Source organism: Euprymna scolopes, chromosome 2, assembly GCF_053919585.1.
Source record: "Euprymna scolopes isolate OS-2025 chromosome 2, ASM5391958v1, whole genome shotgun sequence".
In the NCBI taxonomy this organism is placed as follows: domain Eukaryota; kingdom Metazoa; phylum Mollusca; class Cephalopoda; order Sepiida; family Sepiolidae; genus Euprymna; species Euprymna scolopes.
Window position 1 is genome coordinate 4562326 of NC_136483.1, and position 26853 is coordinate 4589178.

The window sequence follows — 26853 nt, forward strand, 5'->3', positions numbered from 1 at the left end:
TATTATGTTCTGCAAAACTAAAAACAAATACAACAAACCACCTTCCCTTCTCCTTTTCCCATTTCCCTTTTCTCTTTCTATCTCTTCAACTTCCTGACTGATTTCCTAACTTAAAATGTACCAAACATTTATGCTGTAACCCTTTTCCCTCTCCCATTGACAAACTCATTCGTGTTCTGCAGGACAGAGAACAAAAAAGGATAAAAGTTACTATATAAAAAACATGCCAAACACTACAAACTAAGATACAAAGAACTTGAAGAATAAAAATCTTCTACAAAATAACTGGATGCAACATGAATACTATTTCCAAAATATTTAGATTCGATATTAAATAACCTCAAAAAGATTAATATGCCGGAACACAAAACAACCAAACTACAGAATATAATCTAACTGGTATAAATCGCACGACCGAGGTCGTCAAGTGACAGGTTCATTTCATAAAATTATTCGCTCATCAAATGTTTCTCTAATTAAATTTATCTTATTAAGCACTGTGTGGCACGTGACCCGTTCTGCTGAAACCTCATGATAAATTGCCAAACTAAGCGGAACTCAAAATAATCGATAGTTGCCAAATCCGCAATTAAAGAAAATATCAATTTTAAGTTCGCCGCCTTTAAAATTTGCCCTGTTTTATCATTGATCCAATAATTCCGAATACAGTAACTATGAATTTGAGGAATGTAAAATGTGTTAGACATGTTTTTTAATAGAGCAGCAAGTATATTTTTTGATGAAAATACTGCAATTAGAAAAGAAGAAAAAGGGGATATAAAACTACACTTTCACTATTGTTCTATTCTAATGTTATTACAATAGAAAAATGCGAGCATGAAAAGTAATATGGTTAAGCTTAAATATGGAAAAGTAAAGGACTAGTGATTAAAACTGGAAAAGAAAAGGACAAGATATTCTAGTAAAAAATATAATAAATTTATAACTTAAAATATTGCAGCATTAGGAATTTATTATATAATATTAGATTGAATTAAAAAGAAATTATGCTGCAATATTTAAAGTTATAAATTGATTATATCTATTACTAGAATATATTGCCCTTTTCTTTTCCAGTTTTAACAACTAGTCCTTTACTTTTCCATGTCTAAGCTTAACCAGATTGCTTTTCATGCTCACATTTTTCTATTGTAATCACTGATTTTTGCAGGCTCACAATAAATTCACTTGTTCTTTGTTATTATTTTTTGCGCTCATCAACATAACATACACATTGATTATTTTTTGCGCTCATCAACATAACATACGCATATTTAATAACAATGTACGGCACTCGTCTGCTTCAATAAAATCCCCCCAATTATCTCCCTTTCATTCTTTCATTCTCTCTGTTTCACTTGTTACTTTTCTTTTTCGCGACAGCAGTGAATTTGTAGCAACACTAGTCGCTGAAGTGACTTGGTTGCTATGGAAACCAGCCATAAAAAACGTCGCTCACCTCCTTACGTATTTTTACGATTTTGAATACCACTAAATTCATAACTTTTGTTTTACTGAAGGAAAATTAATTTTTTTTTTCATAATATAGCTGAGAAGGTGATCTATAAACTGTAATAATTGTTTGAAATTTGGTCGAAAAATGAGTGAGCGGTGAAGCGTTAAAGCAGTTCTAAATAACTAAAACTGCCATTTAACCATATATTAAAATACGATAGTGAAAATGATGTGCTGTACAAATTACCGAAACATCGAACCGCCTCAAATGCGGTGTTTATATATTTTCATAAAATATTCTCTTTTCTTCTTCTCTTCTTTCTCTATCTATCTTCTCTCTATTTCTATTCTATCTATCTTCTATCTATCTTCTTCTATCTATCTATCTTCTTCTATTCTATTTTCTTCTTCTTCTTTCTATATAAATAAAATGAACTCATTTTTTCCCTCCAACTTTGACCTTAATATGATTAAAAATCATGACATTGCATGCAAATGTAATGCGTACAGATTGTAGCATATTATCTGAGGTTTGCTATAGGCCTATTACCTCTACAGTTCCTCGACAATGGTACATTCCTATATTTCTTTCCGGTGAGAGCCCACTGCCCAAATCGCTTAGATTCAATGGAAGTTGCAACATCTTTTCTCTCTATTAGATTCCTCCTTCCCCTCTCCCCATTTACACCTCAGCGGATGCGTTCACAAGGAACACTACGAGGAAACACACCGGTGTGGAATCGTACAAGGTTACTTATGCCGTTTCTTTTTTTTTTTTTTTTTTGCGTTTTCGCCTCAATGAATCGAGTTGGAGCCCCCCTTTCAAACTTTTTTGGGATTTTTCAAACACACGGGCACCGCCGGACCGTTTGTATTGCATCACGTTCATTTTTTTAAATTGTTTTTGATTTTACACGATTTTTTTTATAGTTTTAACATTGTTTATTTTTATAATATTTAAACAGGGTTATGACTTCGATTTGTTTTCATTTTGCCCCCCCCCCCAACCACAAACGCCTCTAAAAACTAAGGCAACGCCGGGTACCCCCCGCTAGATATGAATATTTCACAGAATTCAATTTACCGTTTTTTACTCCATTTCGCTCCTAAACAATGCGTACTGCCACTTGAAACGTAAGGAACTACTATTTGGGATCATGTCTAACAGGGGACCGTGGGGAGTTGATCAGCGAAATGTTTGTTCACATTACATTTAAACTTCTGCACATTAATACAGTTATGGAAGGAAGAAACAGGGAGAAAATTCCAAAGTATGGCAGTCCGAGGTAAGAAACTATTATATTAGAAGGCTTTCCAGCATTTAGGGATCTTAATAATAAAAGGGGTGAGATTTTGCTGCTTGTCGGATTGATCGAGGATTAATCCAGGATTAATTGAGGAGGCATAAGTGCTATGAGTTCAACAGAACATATTCTATTAAAGTACTTGTTAAACAGTTAAATAGATACAACATTGCGGTGATAAGAAAGAGGTTGGAGCTTGGCAGATAGCGTGGGACCTATTAGATTGGAGACACTTTTGTACCCTGTCTAAGAGTGAAGGACTAGTGGTAGGTACATCTACTCAGATGTGGCAATAATACTCCATATATGAACAAATTGTGGGTTTGTAAAATATAGGATATTCTCTGGTGTGAGTGATTTTCTAGCAGACCAGAGGGAACCCCTCTCTTTGCAGCAGCCTTGGAAGTATCCTTAGTTTGTATTGTTTTATTACAATTGTTAGAGAATGGATCGAGAGAGAGAGAGATAGAGAGAGAGAGAGAGGGAGGTGTGTAAATTATATTGAGACACGTTGACCGGAAGTCAAGATCAGCTGATCGGATTGCGTGTGAGTCACGTGATCAATTTAGTTGAATCGTTGAGATTTGGTTTAGACTTAGAAGAGGACGAACGGCTTCACCGTTGTCTCCTCCCCTTCACTGAGGGGGGGGGGGGAGACGCTGACGTGTACCTCGCAAGTCAGAGATTCACTTTCCATTCTTCTGCGAGACATCTGGAAAGTGAAATAAACTATAAAACCGATTCCTTGTCTTGGAGTGAAATAAATCTTCGTCCAAAACAGGTACCAGGTCTCCCCTCCAAGACGAGATGTTTCCAGATGGACCAACACGACGACGCAGAAGGTATGTCCGAAAATACATGACATGTACCACACACACACACACACACACACACACACACACACACACACACACACACACACACAAAAGCATTTGAACATATATTTAATAGACTGACCATTAGATGATCACCCACACCATCCCCTTTATTAGAGATAACTACGCAACACAATTAATAGTAGTAAGATGTTGTTTTCAGTCAAGATATGTGGATAATTTATCGCGTATCGCTTATATTTTAGGGTGACTGCAATGGCTTGCAGAAATATTTACTTAGCAAGTCAAGGTAAAAATTCAATCGCTGTCGATGAGGAGAAATTGTCAAGTTCTGTTAACTGGTTGATTAATCAGCAACGCAGCGATGGCAGCTACGCCGAAATCGGATCTATCATTCATCAGCTGGTACAGGTAAGTTAAACAATTATCTTCACAACACCTTGATGGGACAAAAATAAATATGGTAGGACCAATGTGTGTTGTCATCGTCGCCTTTTCTCTTCACGTGTAGATCGCTATTCACGGTGAGCTCGAAGTGTAGCGTTTTCATAAAACAAAAACAAATCAATTTCTTTTACATACGTGCGCGGTCACTTCATTTCTTTTATCGTCGTTTTTCCATGCGATGGGGCTTGATCTTCTGTTTAACTTAAGACGAATCTAATCATGCATGGGAACACAAGGGAGACAAGTGTTAACTTCCAAAGGCTTTATTTAGAGAAAACTTCTTAGAAGAGATTGATCATGCCTCGACTAGTAATTTGATCTACAGTTAAGATCTATTTCCTTCGTGATTATATAGACTCTATCAGAGGAGCTTAAGACAATCTCGAAGCGATCCCTGGGTCTTGTAAGTTAGTAAACACACTCTCTTGTAAATAATATACCATCGTGTTGTCTTATTTGTTACCCGCTCTTCAAGGCTACATAACTGACGACGAGGAAATCAGACTTCTTCCGAATCCCAGACATATGTCGCACACAACACTGGCAACGAGAACTATAACTTATGTCGAATACAGCATAAATATTACTACAACATCAATGACAATAGCAAATAAGACTCTCTGGAGTCTCATAACATGTCTCCGCATATTTCTAACACTCTTCATCTCTTTCAATTACCATTGAAAATTATTTTGCTTTATCACAACAGTTGTTCACCATTGATTAATTGTCGCTAGCAAGGAGCGTTTGTCACTTTTGGAATATTAAGATAATTGTGTTCTTTTAAACTGACCATAACTGGACTCGGTATTTTATTTACAGATGTGGTAACAATTTTCTTAGAAGAGATTAATTATGCCCCGACTCACAATTCAATCTACAATTAAGCGTATGTACATCTTCCTTGGCCTTTTGGTCAAGACTGCAAGCGATGACTAGCTATGACTTGCAAAGACCAGATGTGGGGGCAACCCCACATGCCTGACCTTTAACCAGCTCCCATTTCCCACCTCTCGGGAGCTGGTCCCCTTTTTCCCTTCCCCCTCCCTTCACTCCTCACATTAAAAATTGGCCTTGTGCCTAATTTGCTCGGTGGGGGAGCAAATAAATACCATCTGTTCTTCAGATGCTGCACTTCTATTTCTTGTTCTCTTTCAGTGGAGGAGAAATCCTTCACGACTGAGACAATTTTTATTTTTGTACCTTTTCTCCACGTTAAAAAACGACCCTGGTGTCTAACTCTGTCCCGTGGGGAGGCATAGTAAATAGGTACAATTAAGCGTATGTGTCATAACATGATCTTATCTATTCTATGATTATCTAGATTCTTTCAGACACCGTATATATATATATATATATATATATATATATATATATATATATATATATATATATATATATATATATATATATTCCTTTCCTTACCTTAGTACCAAGGTGAACCAGGGCTGTTCTCTTGATGATGAAATTGTCAACAGAATTGCTAAGGCCACTTTTGCCTTTGGAAATCTCCGCCATCGCTTGTGGAACGAAAGGGGTATTCGACTAGACACAAAAATCCTTGTCTACCGTGCTGTTGTTCTTTCCATTCTTCTTTATGGATCTGAGTCATGGACTCCATACAGACATCACATTAATCAGCTGGACGTTTTCCACAAAAGCTGTCTACGCTCCATATGTGGTCTTATCAAATGCCGAATTATTCACAAAATGGAAAATATCTGGCATTGAATTATTCCTTATTCAATCGCAATTGCGGTGGGCTGGTCATGTATTGAGGATGCCCGATGACAGAATTCCAAAAATTGCGATGTACAGTCAATTTGAGGGTGGTAAAAGAATTGTCGGACGTCCTTGGCTTAGGTACAAGGACAAGTTGAAGAGTAACTTGTCTGCAGTGAACATACCATACAGGAGTCTTGAAGATGAGGTGAATGACCGAAAAGGATGGAGATCAAGGTGTTTTGAAGGTCTCCAGAGGTTTCAATCTGAAAGCTTAAGGCAACTGAAAGAAAACAGAGTAAGAGCAAAACGACTACCAGCCGAACCAATAACTGCAGCATTAAATCCACATTCATGTTCTATTTGTGGCCTTGTCTGCAAGTCCCTTGCTGGACTAAAAAGTCATCAGAGGCAAAAGCATAAATGAGTTTTAGAAATATGGGTTGTCTGAACCTCATACGTCGAAATCGACGGGGAGAGTCTATCATATATATATATATATATATATATATATATATATATATATATATATATATATATATATATATATAATTACTTACCCCTAACAAAGCATATCATAACTTGAACGTAAATAGTTACTATTTGGGAACATGCCTAGGAAAGATTAACAAAATATTGATTACATTTAAACTTATACCTCGAGTATCCAAGAAAAAAAAAACCAAAGCTAAGTAAAATTCCTAACTGTTCGCATATAATTTAAAGCTAATATTCTTTCCATTTTCAGGCATATTGTAACCGATAACTCTTCTTCACTTAAATAGACTATTTCGCCGCTTACAATGCCATGTCACTTAATTAATAAGTCAATGCTATAGTAAAGACAAACTCGGTAAAAAAAGAAATTATGCTAAGTTATTTAGAGGACATGAAAACCTTATTTAAATATCATTTCCACCGTGTTATAAATCCAGACTTATTGCATGTTCAATTATTGCATATATTTAAAAAAAACCCATAAATAATTAGATTTATTGAATTAAACCTAAAACTCTATGATTCTCAATTTATTGATGGTTTTCCTTCACGACGGTTAAAACTTATTTCAACGAATCCTTACGCACCGTAAGTTTATTACTTAAATTCTTTCCTAAAGCTGTACTTTTCAACTGCACATTTCCTTTTCAGTTTTTTCCGCTTTTCACCTTGTACGTTATATATGCCATTATTTTTACGTTATATCTATTAATATTTTATTTCCATCATATTTGTTTGAAACGCGTATTCAATTGTTAACATTAATACCTCTAAAAACGATACACATGTAAAGAAATATGTCGCGCCGCCAAATGGAACACTTTTCACTAAGTGACCCCCTCCCTCTAAATCAGCCCACACCGTCTCCCTAATTAGATAGCATCTTGGTACCACAAGTGCCATTTGACCGTATGAGGCCAAGTGAAACGACCACCATGCTTTTTAGCCTCGAGTATCCAAGAAAAAAAAAACCAAAGCTAAGTAAAATTCCTAACTGTTCGCATATAATTTAAAGCTAATATTCTTTCCATTTTCAGGCATATTGTAACCGATAACTTTTCTTCACTTAAATAGACTATTTCGCCGCTTACAATGCCATGTCACTTAATTAATAAGTCAATGCTATAGTAAAGACAAACTCGGTAAAAAAAGAAATTATGCTAAGTTATTTAGAGGACATGAAAACCTTATTTAAATATCATTTCCACCGTGTTATAAATCCAGACTTATTGCATGTTCAATTATTGCATATATTAAAAAAAAAAAACATAAATAATTAGATTTATTGAATTAAACCTAAAACTCTATGATTCTCAATTTATTGATGGTTTTCCTTCACGACGGTTAAAACTTATTTCAACGAATCCTTACGCACCGTAAGTTTATTACTTAAATTCTTTCCTAAAGCTGTACTTTTCAACTGCACATTTCCTTTTCAGTTTTTTCCGCTTTTCACCTTGTACGTTATATATGCCATTATTTTTACGTTATATCTATTAATATTTTATTTCCATCATATTTGTTTGAAACGCGTATTCAATTGTTAACATTAATACCTCTAAAAACGATACACATGTAAAGAAATATGTCGCGCCGCCAAATGGAACACTTTTCACTAAGTGACCCCCCCTCCCTCTAAATCAGCCCACACCGTCTCCCTAATTAGATAGCATCTTGGTACCACAAGTGCCATTTGACCGCATGAGGCCAAGAGAAACGACCACCATGCTTTTTAGCCTCGAGTATCCAAGAAAAAAAAACCAAAGCTAAGTAAAATTCCTAACTGTTCGCATATAATTTAAAGCTAATATTCTTTCCATTTTCAGGCATATTGTAACCGATAACTTTTCTTCACTTAAATAGACTATTTCGCCGCTTACAATGCCATGTCACTTAATTAATAAGTCAATGCTATAGTAAAGACAAACTCGGTAAAAAAAGAAATTATGCTAAGTTATTTAGAGGACATGAAAACCTTATTTAAATATCATTTCCACCGTGTTATAAATCCAGACTTATTGCATGTTCAATTATTGCATATATTTAAAAAAAAAACCATAAATAATTAGATTTATTGAATTAAACCTAAAACTCTATGATTCTCAATTTATTGATGGTTTTCCTTCACGACGGTTAAAACTTATTTCAACGAATCCTTACGCACCGTAAGTTTATTACTTAAATTCTTTCCTAAAGCTGTACTTTTCAACTGCATATTTCCTTTTCAGTTTTTTCCGCTTTTCACCTTGTACGTTATATATGCCATTATTTTTACGTTATATCTATTAATATTTTATTTCCATCATATTTGTTTGAAACGCGTATTCAATTGTTAACATTAATACCTCTAAAAACGATACACATGTAAAGAAATATGTCGCGCCGCCAAATGGAACACTTTTTACTAAGTGACCCCCCCTCCCTCTAAATCAGCCCACACTGTCTCCCTAATTAGATAGCATCTTGGTACCACAAGTGCCATTTGACCGTATGAGGCCAAGAGAAACGACCACCATGCTTTTTAGCCTCGAGTATCCAAGAAAAAAAAACCAAAGCTAAGTAAAATTCCTAACTGTTCGCATATAATTTAAAGCTAATATTCTTTCCATTTTCAGGCATATTGTAACCGATAACTTTTCTTCACTTAAATAGACTATTTCGCCGCTTACAATGCCATGTCACTTAATTAATAAGTCAATGCTATAGTAAAGACAAACTCGGTAAAAAAAGAAATTATGCTAAGTTATTTAGAGGACATGAAAACCTTATTTAAATATCATTTCCACCGTGTTATAAATCCAGACTTATTGCATGTTCAATTATTGCATATATTAAAAAAAAAACCATAAATAATTAGATTTATTGAATTAAACCTAAAACTCTATGATTCTCAATTTATTGATGGTTTTCCTTCACGACGGTTAAAACTTATTTCAACGAATCCTTACGCACCGTAAGTTTATTACTTAAATTCTTTCCTAAAGCTGTACTTTTCAACTGCACATTTCCTTTTCAGTTTTTTCCGCTTTTCACCTTGTACGTTATATATGCCATTATTTTTACGTTATATCTATTAATATTTTATTTCCATCATATTTGTTTGAAACGCGTATTCAATTGTTAACATTAATACCTCTAAAAACGATACACATGTAAAGAAATATGTCGCGCCGCCAAATGGAACACTTTTCACTAAGTGACCCCCCTCCCTCTAAATCAGCCCACACTGTCTCCCTAATTAGATAGCATCTTGGTACCACAAGTGCCATTTGACCGTATGAGGCCAAGTGAAACGACCACCATGCTTTTTAGCCTCGAGTATCCAAGAAAAAAAAACCAAAGCTAAGTAAAATTCCTAACTGTTCGCATATAATTTAAAGCTAATATTCTTTCCATTTTCAGGCATATTGTAACCGATAACTTTTCTTCACTTAAATAGACTATTTCGCCGCTTACAATGCCATGTCACTTAATTAATAAGTCAATGCTATAGTAAAGACAAACTCGGTAAAAAAAGAAATTATGCTAAGTTATTTAGAGGACATGAAAACCTTATTTAAATATCATTTCCACCGTGTTATAAATCCAGACTTATTGCATGTTCAATTATTGCATATATTAAAAAAAAACCCATAAATAATTAGATTTATTGAATTAAACCTAAAACTCTATGATTCTCAATTTATTGATGGTTTTCCTTCACGACGGTTAAAACTTATTTCAACGAATCCTTACGCACCGTAAGTTTATTACTTAAATTCTTTCCTAAAGCTGTACTTTTCAACTGCACATTTCCTTTTCAGTTTTTTCCGCTTTTCACCTTGTACGTTATATATGCCATTATTTTTACGTTATATCTATTAATATTTTATTTCCATCATATTTGTTTGAAACGCGTATTCAATTGTTAACATTAATACCTCTAAAAACGATACACATGTAAAGAAATATGTCGCGCCGCCAAATGGAACACTTTTCACTAAGTGACCCCCTCCCTCTAAATCAGCCCACACTGTCTCCCTAATTAGATAGCATCTTGGTACCACAAGTGCCATTTGACCGTATGAGGCCAAGTGAAACGACCACCATGCTTTTTAGCCTCGAGTATCCAAGAAAAAAAAACCAAAGCTAAGTAAAATTCCTAACTGTTCGCATATAATTTAAAGCTAATATTCTTTCCATTTTCAGGCATATTGTAACCGATAACTTTTCTTCACTTAAATAGACTATTTCGCCGCTTACAATGCCATGTCACTTAATTAATAAGTCAATGCTATAGTAAAGACAAACTCGGTAAAAAAAGAAATTATGCTAAGTTATTTAGAGGACATGAAAACCTTATTTAAATATCATTTCCACCGTGTTATAAATCCAGACTTATTGCATGTTCAATTATTGCATATATTAAAAAAAACCCATAAATAATTAGATTTATACAGTCAGGGAAGCAGGTAGCAGGAAGGGAATTCCAAAATCTAACTGTTCGAGGAAAGAAACTATTAGAGTAGAAAGCCTTCTGGCATTTAACGACTTCAACAGTGAAAGGGTAAGATTTTGTTGCTAAGTGGGTTTGTCGGGGATATGTATATCGAGGGGGTACAAGTGCAACGAGTTCATCAGAGTACATTCTATTAAATTTCTTGTAAAACAGGCACAGAGATGCAACAATGCAGCGATGGGACAGGGGTTGGAACCTAGTTGACAAAGTGGGACCTATTAGATTGAAGAGTATATAGATATATAGGACGACGTTTCGCAGCAATCTTACGATAGCATCGTATTCTTTTGTAAATACTCACTCTTGTGAATATACCACCGATTTGTCTAATTTGTTACCGAGCTTTCAAAGCACAATATTGCCAACGAGGAAATTTGACTTTAATTATTTAAGGAGCAGCTCAACAATAATTTGCTTACATTGGATTTGAAGCCGGGCATATTATTTTCCAACGTGGGGGTGCGAGACGATATTTCAGGTATATGAGAAAAGTTTATGTAAAAGTGGGGTATTAGCTATATGTTAGGCAAAACTTATTCTTGAACCCAATATAAATTTTAGGGGGAGGAAGGTTTGAGAGAAATGTCTTGAGGGGTGCAGACTAAATAAAAGGTTGTGAATCATTGACTAAATAAAAACAAGGTTTAAAAACTAAATCGTTCAACCATGAAAAAAAAGTCAGTTTTCCTCGTTTTATTGATTCTTTATTTAGGAATATGCAACTAAGTTTGCACAAACTATTTTTTTCTCGTTAAAAGTGAAAAATTATCTTCCACTAAGAAAGTGTCAACTATTTTTTTCATACACAGAAAAATGCGGTAGCCTATTTAAGTGACAATAGATGGAAGAAAATTGGGATCAATTAGGTCTTAAGGACACAAAAATATGGAAAATGAAAGAGATGACCTCGGATCTATGCTGGTTTCTTCAGGTTGACTTGCATGCACTATAAACAAACTATTGGGATTAATTTTACCCCGGCAAAAGTTCATATGACCGCCAACCATAAAACCAATTGGGTGTCGCCATTTTAGCTTTTCTTTCACTCTCTCTCTTGTTTATTTCTTTATTTTTACATGACCGACCCTTTGAAGCACGCATATATGTTAGCCAAGTTATGATTTTCATTACAGAACTATCGGATGGTTATTTGGTCGAATGTACGATGGTTTTTTTTTTCCTGCAAAATTCCCAATCCGATCAAATTGATCTGGATATACTTCCATCAGGTTTTCCGGTATCGTCGGAAATACTGAAGTACCTGCTACATAATTGCTTGTGAGACACTTTGTTCTCTGAATGGAGCAGTGTAGAGTAATCAATTTCAAGTTCTGGAGAGAGGATAATCCTAGCATAGTAAGTCCCGGCGAAGTCACTCCATATGAATTTAATGTATCTCCATTCACACGTGTACGCACATTGAATCCGTACGGATCCGTGCTGTGGGATACTGGATTTATTGTAAGCCGTAACTACTGTGGTTTCTTTCTGTATCGTGCTAGAATGTGGTTGTCCATTTTCATCTACAAATTCCATAAACAGTTACTGGAATATATGTAAGGGGAGTATATTCAACTCCGCGCTTGTGTCCATCTTAATTCTTAATTCGTACACGCCTTTCTTATTTGGTCATATTACATCCAGGGTATTCTTTTTGTGTGCGTTTTCACTGAATGAAAAGGCATATTCTAAAAGTCATCAACCATCATTATCTTATCCTGAACGCTAATAGAGTGCTCACGAGTTTTATGAGCGTGCTGTACCGGTATGTGAATTTTATCATTTCTTATAAATCTGTTCGTCCGTGTGTGGCTGCATATCAGGGTCTCTTTTTACTTTTTTGTTATAAACCAGTTGCTCGTCTGACCACAGGATGAACAAACGCTGCCTCTAGCTGGTCAGTTTCCATGTTGACGGATACGTTCACATTTACCACAGCTATCTGTGTTCGTAGGTCTATGCTGTATTGCACTTATTTGGCTGTCAAGTTTCCCTTGTGGTTCGCTCATCTGTATTATATGAAGCTTCGAAGCGCCTGTGTATATTTAACACTTCTGGCATGTACACGGCCTCCATGTTGTTAAAGAGATTTTTTTTAATTCTGGGTATGTTTTTTCGGTAATATTTTGGTTGGTTACTCGGTTTTCCATCCCACGCTCATCTCTGAACTTACATTTTTGCATTCAGTTTACATCTCGCCTGAAAATCAGCAATGTTCTTTATTTCTTTCTGCGAGTAATTTTGCAAGTAGAAGCGTGCAATCCAAAAGTTTTATCTGTTTTAAAAACTTCTCCCAAATTGCCGTTGTGTTGCGTCTATTAACTTTGTTTTTGAACGACCAAAAGTTATAACGCCTTAAAGTCTGATTTCCGGATAATAAAAGGATATGGTCAACTTGCTTGTTCCTCGAGGATACGTTTCACAGTGAAGTACAGCTCACACTTGTTTCTGGAAAAATTTGAGTGATTCCTCCAAATTTGACGTTTCCCACCACAAGTGGTTCACATGTATGGTTAGATATCATCGTTATTATTATTTGGGGCAAAACAAAGGAATGGAAGGAAAGAATACGTAACTTATATTATTCTATTCATCAAGTTTCCAATATGGCGCCCATTTTTTTATAATAAACGTACGTGGCGACGACCAGTAATAAAAACAAATACTGCCAGGCTACAAAACAACTTAGCTGTTTTTTGTTTATTGCCGCTAACTCAATAAAAACGAATAACACAAAATACTGTTCAGCTTAAAAGAGCTGGATCGTAATAATGACGAATCCCGCTTTATTTAAGGGTAAATAACTCTTCCCAGCTAATCTGAAGGGACGGTAACTCACGTCATGACAGTATCTTTTATTTTCATTCGAAATAAATCTTTCCATATATTAAAAAATGATCTTGCGATGAAAAACAAAACAACTGAAGTTTATTATTCATTTGTTTTTTTTTTGTTTTTTTTACATGGGTGTCACCGCTTATCAAGGCCCAGAGGCCACTCGAGGATAAGGGTTAATAGGTATACATTAGTTATTGTGATTTTAGCATAGTAAACAGTGGGAATTTTGTAACTTGGATTACTTAGGGGGACGATTCAATTAGAACTTGTTCACATTGGACTTTTTCTTTTTTTTTTCATAGGCATCAACACATTATCAAGGCACACAGATCAATCTAAAGAAATCCGCGTAGATCCAAGGTCGCCGCTTTCATTTTGCTTATTCTCTTGGGTCCGTAATACCTGATTGATCCAGAATAATGTGGTATGTTGGAAACTGTTAAGTATCAACAAAAGTCAACGGCTTCTATTAGAAGAAAAATACCTAAGAAATTCCAATAAAGAATATTGGAGCAAATTAAAGATTTGAGGAAATGCTTTTCAACAAGAACAAAAATAATCATAGAAACTTTCGAATAAAATGTCAAAATTTTATACATAAGCATGCATTTTCACAAATTTTATACATAAGCATGCATTTTCACAAATTTTATACATAAGCATGCATTTTCACAAATTTTATACATAAGCATGCATTTTCACAAATTTTATACATAAGCATGCATTTTCACAAATTTTATACATAAGCATGCATTTTCACAAAAATAAAAAAAATATAATAAACAAACAAACAAAAAAACGCTATTTGGATCAATAATTTTAGTTACAACCTGGAAAACGAAATTACGAAATGAGAAACAACCGAACTCAAATCAAATGAAATACATACGACACTGCAAAGAGCAAAGCATATAATTCGAAACGACATTGGGAAATAACGCAACAATTAAAAAGATAAAACAGAAAATAAAAATGTTACAAAGAAACATCAAATGGAAATTATTTAGAAACTCAAACAAAATGAGTTTGAAGTTTTAATAAAAAGGCAAAAACCAATATCAACCCGAGCCGTAAATACGATTAACATATTGTCGGAATTATCTTAGTGAAGAGTGAATAAAAGACGTCGTTGTTTACAAGCAAAATAATAATCATTTCTTGTAACAGTAATAAACTGGTAACATAGACACACGTGTCTTCTGTCTGAAAAACATTAAATACCTAGGGGGGGGGACCGAGTGTAACATGTTTTATACAACCAACCTCTCGTTCAGCGAGATTTAACGAGACTAGCATATCTATCAAATCTGAGCACCCGTTTTTTGTTTTACATTTTATTTCATTTTATTTAACAACAACGTTCCAACGTCTTCCACAGACGTGGGTGTCTTACTTTCCCTCCTACTTACCCTCGGTAAGTTTAACAATTCCAATTTATCACGATATACAACGTTGGTCTAACCATATCATATTCAGTTTCGTTGTATAAACGTCGAAATACCAAATTAACCAAATTAACAGAACTGTCAAAACGGAATTCGAATGTCATTGCGAAACTAATGGATGATATTACTAAAGAAACGCAGATCTTACATCTTATTGTAAAGAATTAGAGACATGGGCGACGTTGTCCGTGGCTCCAAACAGAAGTCTCCAGACCTTATAATGATAAACCATGGGAGTAAACGATACTTAGATCCCTGCGGAGTTAAAGTTATGGAGGTGGGTTTTGTGGTGTGTTCACCCTACGGATAATAATGAAATTTTCCAGTTATCATAAAACCGGGAGAAAATGTGTCTCGACGTTTGCACACGGTTATCTACGAGTCTTGCACCATGGCAGTCGGACTGAAGTATAAGCACATTATTTATTTGTTGTAATAATTTTTGCATTCAATATATTTGTTTCCACAAAATACCGAGTTGTGTTTTTCTTCCTGACAATCACAGAACCACAACAGTATTTTCTTCGGCATTGTAAAATTTTCATAAAATAATACGATTGTATTTTTATATTTTTTGTTCTTTCTTACAGCTGAGAAGAGGGAAAACTAGCACCCCGTTGACCATCTATGTTTTGCTGGCTCTGATAGACTTACAACCCCTCAATCCGGTGAGTTTATTAATTAGACTTTCATTTGTTTCTATTTTTCGCCTTTCTTCATATGTATTCTCCTGTTGTATTTTTAAAGCGAAATGATTGCATTTACATTAGAGACCATCGTTTTCTGTAGGAAGAATGGAGTAAAGGAAATGACGTCAAATAGCAAAACTAGCTAAGATGTTAAAATCAATATAAAAAAAAAGACAACTATTTATGAAACGTCTTAATTTTATTATTAATGTAAACTTCAATCTTATTACGTGAATCGTCTTCTTTCTTCTTTTATTTTTAACTAGCGGGGGTACCCGGCGTTGCCCGGATGTTTCGAGGTGAGCGTGTTCTTAAATAAAAAAGAAACCGGGGAGGGGGATAAAAAGTTTTGGTAAGTTGGTAAGATCGAACCCGAAGAAACCGGGGGGGGGGGATAAAAAGTTTTGGTAAGTTGGTAAGATCGAACCCGAAGCCCTGAGGCGAAGTTGGAAAATAAAATGTGAAAAAAACATGAACCGTTCGGCCAGCCAGAATGAGTTACTGAAAGATTTTTGAATTTATTTAAGTAAAAACAAAATTGACAGGTGCCCGCACGGAAGTCATAGAGTTAAGATTTTGTGCGAGCGTTACGACGACGACGACAACGACGATGACGACGACGAGGTAAGCAATAGCTATTCAGCAAATGAGGTCAATGACCAGGTTTGTTTGTTATAAGCGAAGTAAAAAAAGAAAACAGAAAAACGAACGTTAAAACTTAAGCGGGGGAAGGGTAATCAAAACATCGAGAAAAAACACAAAAAAAAACAACGTAAGGCAAACGAACGATGTTAAATGTAAAAATCTGAAAAACAAAAACAAAAAAGAAAACAGAAAAACGAACGTTAAAAAAACACGTGAAAAATGGCTTAAATAAGCCTGTTTCGATATTAAAATTTAAAAAATCGGTGGGTACTCGGGTGTTTTGGGGTGTGTGGTCGGGGGTGGATAAGCGAAGTAAAAATAAAAACAAAAAAACGAACGTTACGTGAAAAATGGCTTAAATAACACTGGGTCAATATTTAAATTTTAAAAATCGAAAAAAAAAAGAAGACATCTCACACCACGATTCGAACCCAAAACGTTTAGATAATGACCCAACGCGCTAACCAACTGAGCTAACGCGACGTACATGAAATTTAGTCAGTTCTTCAACTATTTAAAGTAAATCAGGCCATGACGTCATCTGACGCATGCGTAGAACTGGTCGTCACGAGAGGACCGTTTTTATTGACCCCCCTGTCGAAAATTGTCGATTTCGGGGTGAAAAAAATTAACGTTTTTGGCCAATTTTTCGATATTTTTCGGGTGAAGGATGGGGCTTCAATATGTTACCAAGTTTGTGAATTTTTGTTCTGTGTGTCGAAAGTTTTTAGCGCACACAAACACACATACATACATACAATCATACATACATACATATATACAGACAGACACATTTTCGCTTTAAGATTTATACAATTTATTTTTAATTGGATTTATACATTTATTTTAATTAGATTCATACAATTTATTTTTAATTAGATTTATGCATTTTATTTTTAATTAGATTTATACATTTTATTTGTAATTAGATTTACATATTTATTTTTAACTAGCAGGATCCGTTAACCGGCGTTACCCGCTGGAAGCATGCCAGACCCTCGTAAAATGTTTAAATACGCCTGTTGTTGGTATTGCCCAACACCCAACCCCCAAACCCCAATCTCCCCATGTTAAGAATGGCTTTGGAATAGACACTTCCAACATCCTCATGGTAAGAATGCGTTTTGGAATGGACACTCCCAACTTATCCCTGTTAAGAACGGATGTCGGAATTAATGTAAAGCAGATATAAGTCTCTCTCTCTCTCTCTCTCTCTCTCTCTCTCTCTCTCTCTCTCTCTCTCTCTCTCTCGTTCGTTACCGTACTCGAAAATCGTCAATGGATTCACGATTAAGCAAACAATAAATGTAAGTTATGTGTTAGGAAAAAGATAATCTAGTTAATTTTAGGAGTGTAATAGTTTCACCAGAAAACATTAAAAGTTAAGAGTTTTAAAGCGGAATAATTTCGTGGATTGTGCGCACTGTCTTTAAGCAACGTAAGTGTTTTGTCTAAATAAAAAATATGTTTGAATGGAAACAAAAAAGATCTCTCTCTCTCTCTCTCTCTCTCTTTTCGTTACTTGAGTTGCCAGAAAGTTCTGCGCCTCGAACACGTGTCGTAATTTCTATGCAATATTATTCAATTTCTAGTGCTTTTTGTCGAGGAGGTAACCTTGCACTCTTGCTTCAATCAAGATGCAGCTAAGTCTGTTTCTGCTTGCCGTCAGGTTATCCTGACATGTACTTAATGTAACCCTCGTCAAAATTCATACTAGTTTACATAATCTCTACTTATTGGCGTAGGGTCCCCATATATAACATAACGTTTAACGTGGTTGATGGGCAGAAATCAGAGGCCCACAGTATTAATGCTGTAGTCCCCCAGGGGTCCAACTCTCTTCTTGATCTACATCAATGATCTTCCAAAACACATACTTAAATCATTCGTTGACATCTATGCTGATGACACGACCATCTATGGCAACACATCAAAGGCCATAAATAACAAAGTTCTCTCTAATTCTCTCTCCTCTGATCTTGAGCGCGTGGTACAATGGGGGAAGAGGTGGCTGGTCACTTTTAATGCACCCAAAACCAAGCTTCTATCTTTACATCATCAACGCTCTGATCCCATCTGGCATCAATTGAAATAGACGGCTCTCGTCTTGGAGAGGCTCCATGTTTTGACAAGCTTCTGGGTTTGACCTTTACTCCTGATCTGAAATGGAACACATACATCAAATCTGTTGCTAGGGTCGCTGGAGGGATGGTGGGATCCTTCTACCGCTCTAGAAGATATCTCACTACTGGTGCAATTCTCTATCTGTATAAAAGCCAAGTACGTCCAAGGATGGAGTACTGCTGCCACATCTGGGCAGGAGCTGCTAAAAACAGCCTATCCTGCCCTGACAGAGTACAAAATAGACTTTGTGGCTTAGTGGGGGATGCCCTTTTCACTTCCCTGAAACCTCTCTCCCACAGAAGAGACGTTGCGAGCCTGTCTTTGTTTTATCGTTATTTCCATGGCAGGTGCTGGTCTGAGCTCCAATCCCTCGTTCACCCCTCGCCAATCTTTCACGAGAAACACCCGTCTGGCTGAAACTACTGTCAATAATTTTCCCCACTCTTTATCTGTGCCTAAATCCAAACGTAGATTCCATGAGCAAAGCTTCTTTCTTAGAACTGCACGCCAGTGGAACTCTCTGCCGCTTGCCTGTTTTGTTACAACTTGGACGTCTTCAAGTCCAACATAAACAAACTCCTGACAAACCGCCCCCTTAAGTAAGACACTCTATCAAAACCCCCAATACTAATGATTACTACAATACTATCTCATTGATTACTGTACACGCAATAACCCTTATCCCTGAGTGGCCTTTGGGCCTTGATAAGTGGTGACCCCCATGTAAAAAAAATCAATTTTCACACCTTTTTCCTCGGATTAAACTTCTTAAATGCGCATATTGATATCTTTTAGTGAATATCCAGGTTATAGAACTGTAAACAAGGACAGGCTCCACATATCCTCTGAAGAACTGCCTTTTCAGTTTTCAGTTAGCCTTGAAATTTATACTGACCATAGCTTATTCAATGAAGCCCACGCGTTTGAAATGCGAATTTTGATATTTTTCTCCAAGGAACCTATATTGCTACCCAGGTATGTAAACTCAGACGGCACGTACACCCGTATGCTTCGAACAGTGTTAAATATATCTTGACAAGATCATCCTACGAAACAGCAACTTTATGGCAACCTACCTGCCATATCTAGTACCATCAGGTAGCGACGTCTACGATTTGCCGATCACTGTCAGAGAAGGGCAAGAGCTGGTGGGAAATGTATTGCTATGGATTCCACGGGCATACGAGCATAGCACGAACTAGATCCATGTATATCCAGCAAATTGCACATGACGCCAACTGTTATCTTGGAAAATAGGGAAATCTGGAGCGAAAGAGAGAGTCACTTTGTCCGGGAAGGAGCCGGAACAGATAAATAGATTGTTATCTTACATCAATTCTCACTCTGAATCAAGTATTCTTTCACTCCAAAATATAGGGTGTTTTTCTTAGATGCTGCGAACTTTAAATTAAAGTAAATCACAGAAAAATGTTTTTATTATATAAACATGTGGTCAATTCCAAAGATTTTTTTTTGCATTTATAATTTATATGCAATTTCGGGCATATAGCCCCCGTAGCTCGCATGTATATGGCTTAATGCAGAGGTCCAATTTTCACAAACTCTGTGCATTAAATTAGACTGTATTTAGGCAATAACGTGTTGGGTGTTGTCTTACAAGTGATCTTGTGTTTAGTTTATCAGCCTAAATATAGGACTTTACATATCTCCCCCCCCAAAAAAAATAATATAATGGGCTGAATTTACACGAAGAAGTTGACAAATCAATTTCGTGAAATTATTTATACATCAAATATTTCAAAAAAAAATTTGTACAATTTGCAAACGCTGCTAGTGTGTCTCTTCATGAGCACATTTTCTCTGTTGATTATGTTATGTTGCTGATTTTGTTCAGTTCTAGGATATCCTCCCAGGCTTTGCCTTCTCTCTTTGACGGTTTATGGCTAATCATCTGAGGGTCCTTACCGGGGGGGGGGAGTCGACAACGCTCTCTAGACACTTTTTGCAGACTGGAGTGTTCTTCTTCAAGCCAGGTTGAACTAAAAATGCTAAACCTGTACTTAAACAAAATAGTTTTCAATTTAAAGTTCGCTGCCTTTAAACACACACACACACACACACACACACACACACACACACACACACACACACACACACACACACACACACACACACTCTCTCTCTCTCTCTCTCTCTCTTTCTTTCTCTCTCTCTCTCTGTATGTATATATATATATATATATATATATATATAGTATGTTTATTATACTACATATGTGCATACATGTTTCAGTGGAATCCCTATTTAAAAGGACCCAACTCGTCAGACAATAGCGGTAAACTTATTGAAACTAGAATCACAGTTCCATTCGTTTTGTATATAAAGAAATGTCCGGTAGTGAATTATACTTTAAAAAAAATGTGGGTGTATAATTTATGATTGTTTATGAATGTGGATAGTAGAGGTTTTTGGAGGAAGGTATGGTAAATAAGGGGAATAGGGTTGGGAGAGGGGAAGTACGATTTGGCCAGGTTATACTATCACAGCAGGGAGGTATCGGTTTCATTTTAACTAGACGGTTGTCTCTGTGTTTGCCTAGACCTGAAGTAATATTATACCCTCGTCAGCGCTGCTTCTCTATTTTAAGACTTAATGGCTTGTTTTTTTTTTTTATTTGGGCGGCATATTCCTTATCTATCTATTTTATAGATAAGCTCTATTTATTTATTTAATTCCTCGCATTTTTCAATTCGTTTATTTCTCGTTTTAAGTTATTTATTTATTTATTTGTTTACTTATTTATTTCATTTCATTGCAAGCCTTAACATCTACGTGATAAAATAAACAGTCTGTGAATTGTTGCTGTTGTTGATGTAAATAAAATGTAATTTAATTAAATTGTTACAATTTTAAATAAATAAAATGTGATTCAATTAGAAATTAAAAAAATAATTCAATCTTATTAAACCATGAAGATTTTAATTAAATTAAATGTAATTTAGTTTAATTGTTACAAGTTTAAAGAAATAAAATCTAATTTAATTAAAACTTTAAAAATAATTTAATCTTATTAAACCATGAAAAGTTTAAATAAATTAAATGTAATTTAATTTAATTGTTACAAGTTTAAAGAAATAAAATCTAACTTAATTAAAACTTTAAAAAATAACTTAATCTTATTAAACCATGAAAAAATAAATAAATAAAATCTAATTCAATTAAAAATTAAAAAAATTATTCAATCTTATTAAACCATGAGAATTTTAAATAAATAAAATGGTATTGAATTTTATTGTTAAATCTGTTAAACAAATAAAATATAATTTAATTAAATGGTTAAGATTTTAAATAAATAAATTTGCAAAAATAACATTAATTTTTTTGGATTTAAGACATATTTACCTGACAGTTATTTTAATAATTATTGTTTTGAAAATGTCGAAAGTTTTAAGTTGTTCAATAAATGAATAAATAAATGACAGATTATAATAAATTATTCTTATCGTGATCGTTTGTATATATTTCAGATCTATGTAAGGAGAGCAATTTCCAAAGGGAAACGTTTATTGTGGAATCATGCGCGAAATCGACGCTGGGATACCTTCTCGTTGACCTATATGGCTCATCTGACGGCCAAATTAGGAGAAAAAAGAATGTTCCGTTCGGCATACAATGTACTCAAAAGAAGAGCCACACGAAGTAAAGATACTTTCCTTCTTATTATTTTTCACATTTATTTTAATTATGTATCATTTTACTAACAAATCACTGTTCATTAGGGCCAATAGGCCATTAGAGGTTAAGGGTTAATGATTCCTGTCAGTTGTGCTAAACTTTACCAAAGATATTTATCTCTCTCACACGCCGAGGCAAATATTACACAAAGGTTAGGAAAATCAGATTAAAAAGCTAGCGCTTCTGAATATGGATGGAATACTGTTGCCATATCTGGACAGGAGCTGCAGAAAACAGCCCATCCTGCCTTGACAGAGTACAAAATAGACTTTGTGGCTTAGCTGGGGATGCCCTTTTCTCTACCCTGCAACCTCTCTCCCACAGAAGAGACGTTGCGAGCCTATCCTTGTTTTATCGTTATTTCCATGGCAGGTGCTCGTCTGAACTCCAATCTCTGGTCCCCCCTCGCCAATCTTTCACGTAAAACACCCGTCTAGCCGAATCCACTGTGAAAAATTTTCCCCACTCTTTATCTGTGCCTAAATCAAAACGTGGATTCCATTAACAAAGCTTCTTTCTTAGAACTGCACGCCTGTGGAACTCTGTTCCGTCTGCCTGCTTCCCACCGGACTACAACTTGGATGTGTTCAAGTTTAATGTTAACAAATTCCTAATGAACTGCCCCCTTAAGTAAACACTTCATCAAATCTCCACACTAACGTAATGTACTTGCAATAACCCTTATCCCTGAGTGGCTTTCGGGCCTTGATAAGTGGTGATCACTGTGTAAAAAAAAAAAAAATTCCAGCCTGCAAAAAGTGCTTTGACAGTCTTTTCGGCATTCCCCGGTAGGGGCCCTCAGGTGATTAACGATAAACACTCAAAGAGAGAAGGCAAAGCCTTAGGGGACGTCTTTGAACTGTATAGGACCAGCAGCATAACGTAATCAACAGAGGAAAGGTCATTACAAGAGAACACTCTGGTGATTTTGTTGCTGAGGTAAAAAAAAACAAAAAGAAACAGCGACGCCTCTGCACAAAAATGTCTTTGATATATGGAGAACTATAGCTCTAGAAACGAAATAGATTAGCTGATTTTGCGTGATATTACAGTCAGTACATCAAATGTTGACCTTGCAGGATAAACTCCTTATTGCCTATCATTGAGTAGAATGTTTTTGCTGATGTGGTTAATAAATTTCTGGTTTATCACAGATTCAAACAACTTATGACACATAATAGACTGATTGATCAATGCTAAGATGCAACAGATCAATCTCTAGTATTTTAAAATATTGGGCAAGCTGATAAAGTTTTTCAAGGTGGTGGCAAGAATTTCTATTTTAGACAAAGACTGGATAGCTTTGTAAGAATAGGAGCTAGTTCCAGTAGCAGTTTCTTAAGACTATCATTTGAATGTTGTTAAAACCAGTTGCAATCAAATATTTTATCCATACATTGCAGAATACGTATTGCTACATATTGTAAGTTGTGATTATGTGAGCTAGTGTGAATTTTGAAAAGGGTTACATTTAGTGCATGTCAGGATAAATTTAATCTGCAAACAGAATCGCTCCTGGCAAGGTAAAGTTGGGACAGGTGTAAGCAGGTCAAACGGTAGACATAACAGAATGAATGATGTCACGTTTTCTAGCTGAGAGAAACAAAGGTTTTCAAATCAGTCTCTCCATGGAAGCCATGCGAATGAGACAACTTCAATCATTGTTATACCGGCCTTCCTTGAACAGAGGAATTTACACCGATTAGCAATACAACAGATTGGCGACAAGGAATCGAAACGACCGTCACTGCAGAGAATCACCAAAAATGATTGGAGTAAAGATTCGTAAAATCTTTACGGCAGAACACCTTTGTCATTTCAACAGATATTTTGATACGCAAGGATTGACAGCGAATTGATTACTACAATAGTAATTTGGCGACGGGATAAAACTTGCTACCAAAATATACAGCGAAAAACGCGAATGTTATCAATTATTTAATAATTGAACACACTTACCAAGTCTTTTAGAAAGGGAAAAAAGCTTTATTTTCTTCACCAGAAGCCATTTTTCTTACGGTAAGAATTTTCTTCTGCAAAGTTAAATGTCCAAAACCAACTAGCAAATACCCTGTAAGCTTATCGTTATTTCGATAACATCTGAGATGTGAAAAAAACACGATTGACTTTGTCAAGAGAAAAAGAGACAGACCATGAAAAATAATTATTCGCCTACGTCATTTGTGCTTAGCAAACATATAAAAGATCAAGTCATTTTTTTGCAAAATGCAAAGAGGGTAAAAAAAAAACCCTAACAGTTTCCCATACGAATTCGTCGGATATTTAAAGCGACGGATTTTATTCTTTGCCAAAAACACGTGCAAAAAATGTTAAACAAATGTTATTTCGGTCGATTGTTTCTAGTAAGACTAGAAATATAGCATTCAACAAATTAAGTTACAAAAGGACTGCTAAACTGTTTTTCAAACAAAAGAATTGGGAAAGAAAACTTGGTTGATGTTTTTTTTTTACTAAGGAATATTTCTTTAATACAAGCGTAAATTGTAAATTGATTTCGTATGACAGATGCGAAATTTAAAGATTCACTGTTGGAATTGTTCCAATTCCAGGCAGAGCAACAGAGCAACAGCAAATTCAACAGCAAGTAAAAAGAGAAGAGAGATTTAAACAAGCATTTGAAGAAAAAATGCTTCAACAACAGAAACGCTTCGAGGAAATATTGATGAAAACACAGGAAGAACAAAGAAAAATTCTGGAAGCGACACAGTTAACTAAAGCGGACGATAATCATAACCCATTTTCTCAAACAGCTGTATGGGTCGCTATTGAAAATTTCAATTATAATCTAGAAGACGATGTCACTTTCGTCCAGTACTATAGACGATATGAGGATATTTTTATATCGGATTGTAGTACCTGGTCAGACGCGAAAAAAGTTAGGCTTTTGCTAAGGAAATTGGGAACAGCTGAGCATACAAACTTCGTGAATTTTATTCTCCCAAAAAAAGACCAGTGAGTTGAGCTTCCAAGAAACAGTTACGCTACTTACAGAACTGTTTTCTGCAAAAACGTCTCTTTTCCATAGGCGATATAAATGTATGAATGTTACTAGAAGAGAGAAAGACGACTACACTACTTATGCAAGTATAGTGAACAAATATTGCGACGATTTTAAACTGGAGTAATTATCAGCAGATAATTTTAAATGTTTAATATTTGTGCAAGGGCTGGTCTTAAATAAAGACGCTGAAATCAGGCGTCGTGTTTTAAATAAACTCGAAAACGAACCGAATTTAAAACTACAAAGTTTAGCGAAAGACTGTGAACGGTTTGTTGCGTTGAAACAAGACAGTCGTGACATAGAGGAAAGCGGAGTGTCGCATATTAAAAAGATCCATCAAAAGAAAAATTCGACTTCAAAAAATAACCAGAAAAAGAAACAGGGAACAGATCCACCTGGACCATGTTGGAGGTGTGGAAATAAACATTGGTACAATGACTGTCCCTACAAATTCAAACAATGTGACAACTGCCACCAGAAAGGGCATAAAGCATCGCATTGTAGAAAAAAATCTGACGAAAATTGAAACTGAGGAACAAAATATCCGGAAATATGTACAGGTCAAAATGTTTTAAAAGAAAGTAAGGCTACAGCTTGATATTGGGTCTGACATTTCCATTCCTAATATCCAGACATGGAAGAGGCTTGGGAAACCCACTATAATTAAATCACATAAAACGGCGAGAAGCGTCAGTGGCGAAAAAATTACCTTCGAAGGAGAATTATTAACGAATATTTTTTTCCAGAACAAGGCCGAAAAAGCAAGAATTTTTGTCATGCAAAATCAAACAACCTCTTTGGAACTGATCTGTTCGAAAAGTTTAGACTATGGGATCTGCCTTTAAGCTCATTTTGCCAAAAGGTTGAGGATTCGAATGTGGAGGCAGAAAAACTTAAGAGGGAGTTAAAAGAGAATTTCCCAGACCTATTTTCAGGCGGATGTACAAAAGCGGTAGCAAAATTTGACGTAAAAGCAAATGAACAGCCAGTGTACAGAAAGAAAAGAAATGTTCCATACGCCGCTATAGAACAGATAGATGGTGAATTAGAAAGACTCGAAAACATGGGTGTCATCGGAAAAATTGATCACAGTGGGTGGGCTGCATCAAAAGTTTATATAAAAAAGAAGAGTAAGGAGATTAGGGTTTGTGCCGACTTCAGGACAGGTTTAAACAGGGCATTATAAGATCACCATTATCCTCTTCCAAGCCCTGAAGACATATTTGCGAAACTGAGTGGAGGGAAATATTTTTCTAAAATCGACCTCAGTGACGCGTACTTACAAGTTCCAGTCGATGAGAAGTATTCAAAGCTGCTATGTATTAATACCCATAAGGGATTGTACAAGTTTAACAGACTTCCTTTTGGGGTCAAAGTCGCCCCTGCGATTTTTCAGCAAATTATGGACATTATGTTAAATGGGTTGGATTTCACAGTAGAGTACTTGGAGGATGTGTTAATGAAAAGCGCTAGCAAAGAACAACACACAGCTCATGTAAACGAAGTATTCAAAAGGATCCAAGATTATAGATTTAAAGTAAAACAGGAAAAATGTACATTTTTTATGGAGAAAATAAAATACTAAGGGCAAATCATCGATAAACATGGAAGAAGGCCGGATCCAGATAGATCGA

At 35.5% G+C, this 26853-nt stretch overlaps 1 protein-coding gene across 1 annotated transcript in view; it reads left to right on the forward strand.

The window, feature by feature from the left end:
* LOC145288327 (CD109 antigen-like) overlaps positions 1-26853 on the forward strand; it is a 252965-nt gene that overhangs the window by 190939 nt on the left and 35173 nt on the right. The window contains exons 26-28 of the mRNA XM_080136322.1: positions 3841-4006; positions 15634-15711; positions 21990-22161. Coding sequence (XP_079992448.1) covers positions 3841-4006; positions 15634-15711; positions 21990-22161 — 416 coding nt within the window. The remainder of the gene's footprint in view (positions 1-3840; positions 4007-15633; positions 15712-21989; positions 22162-26853) is intronic.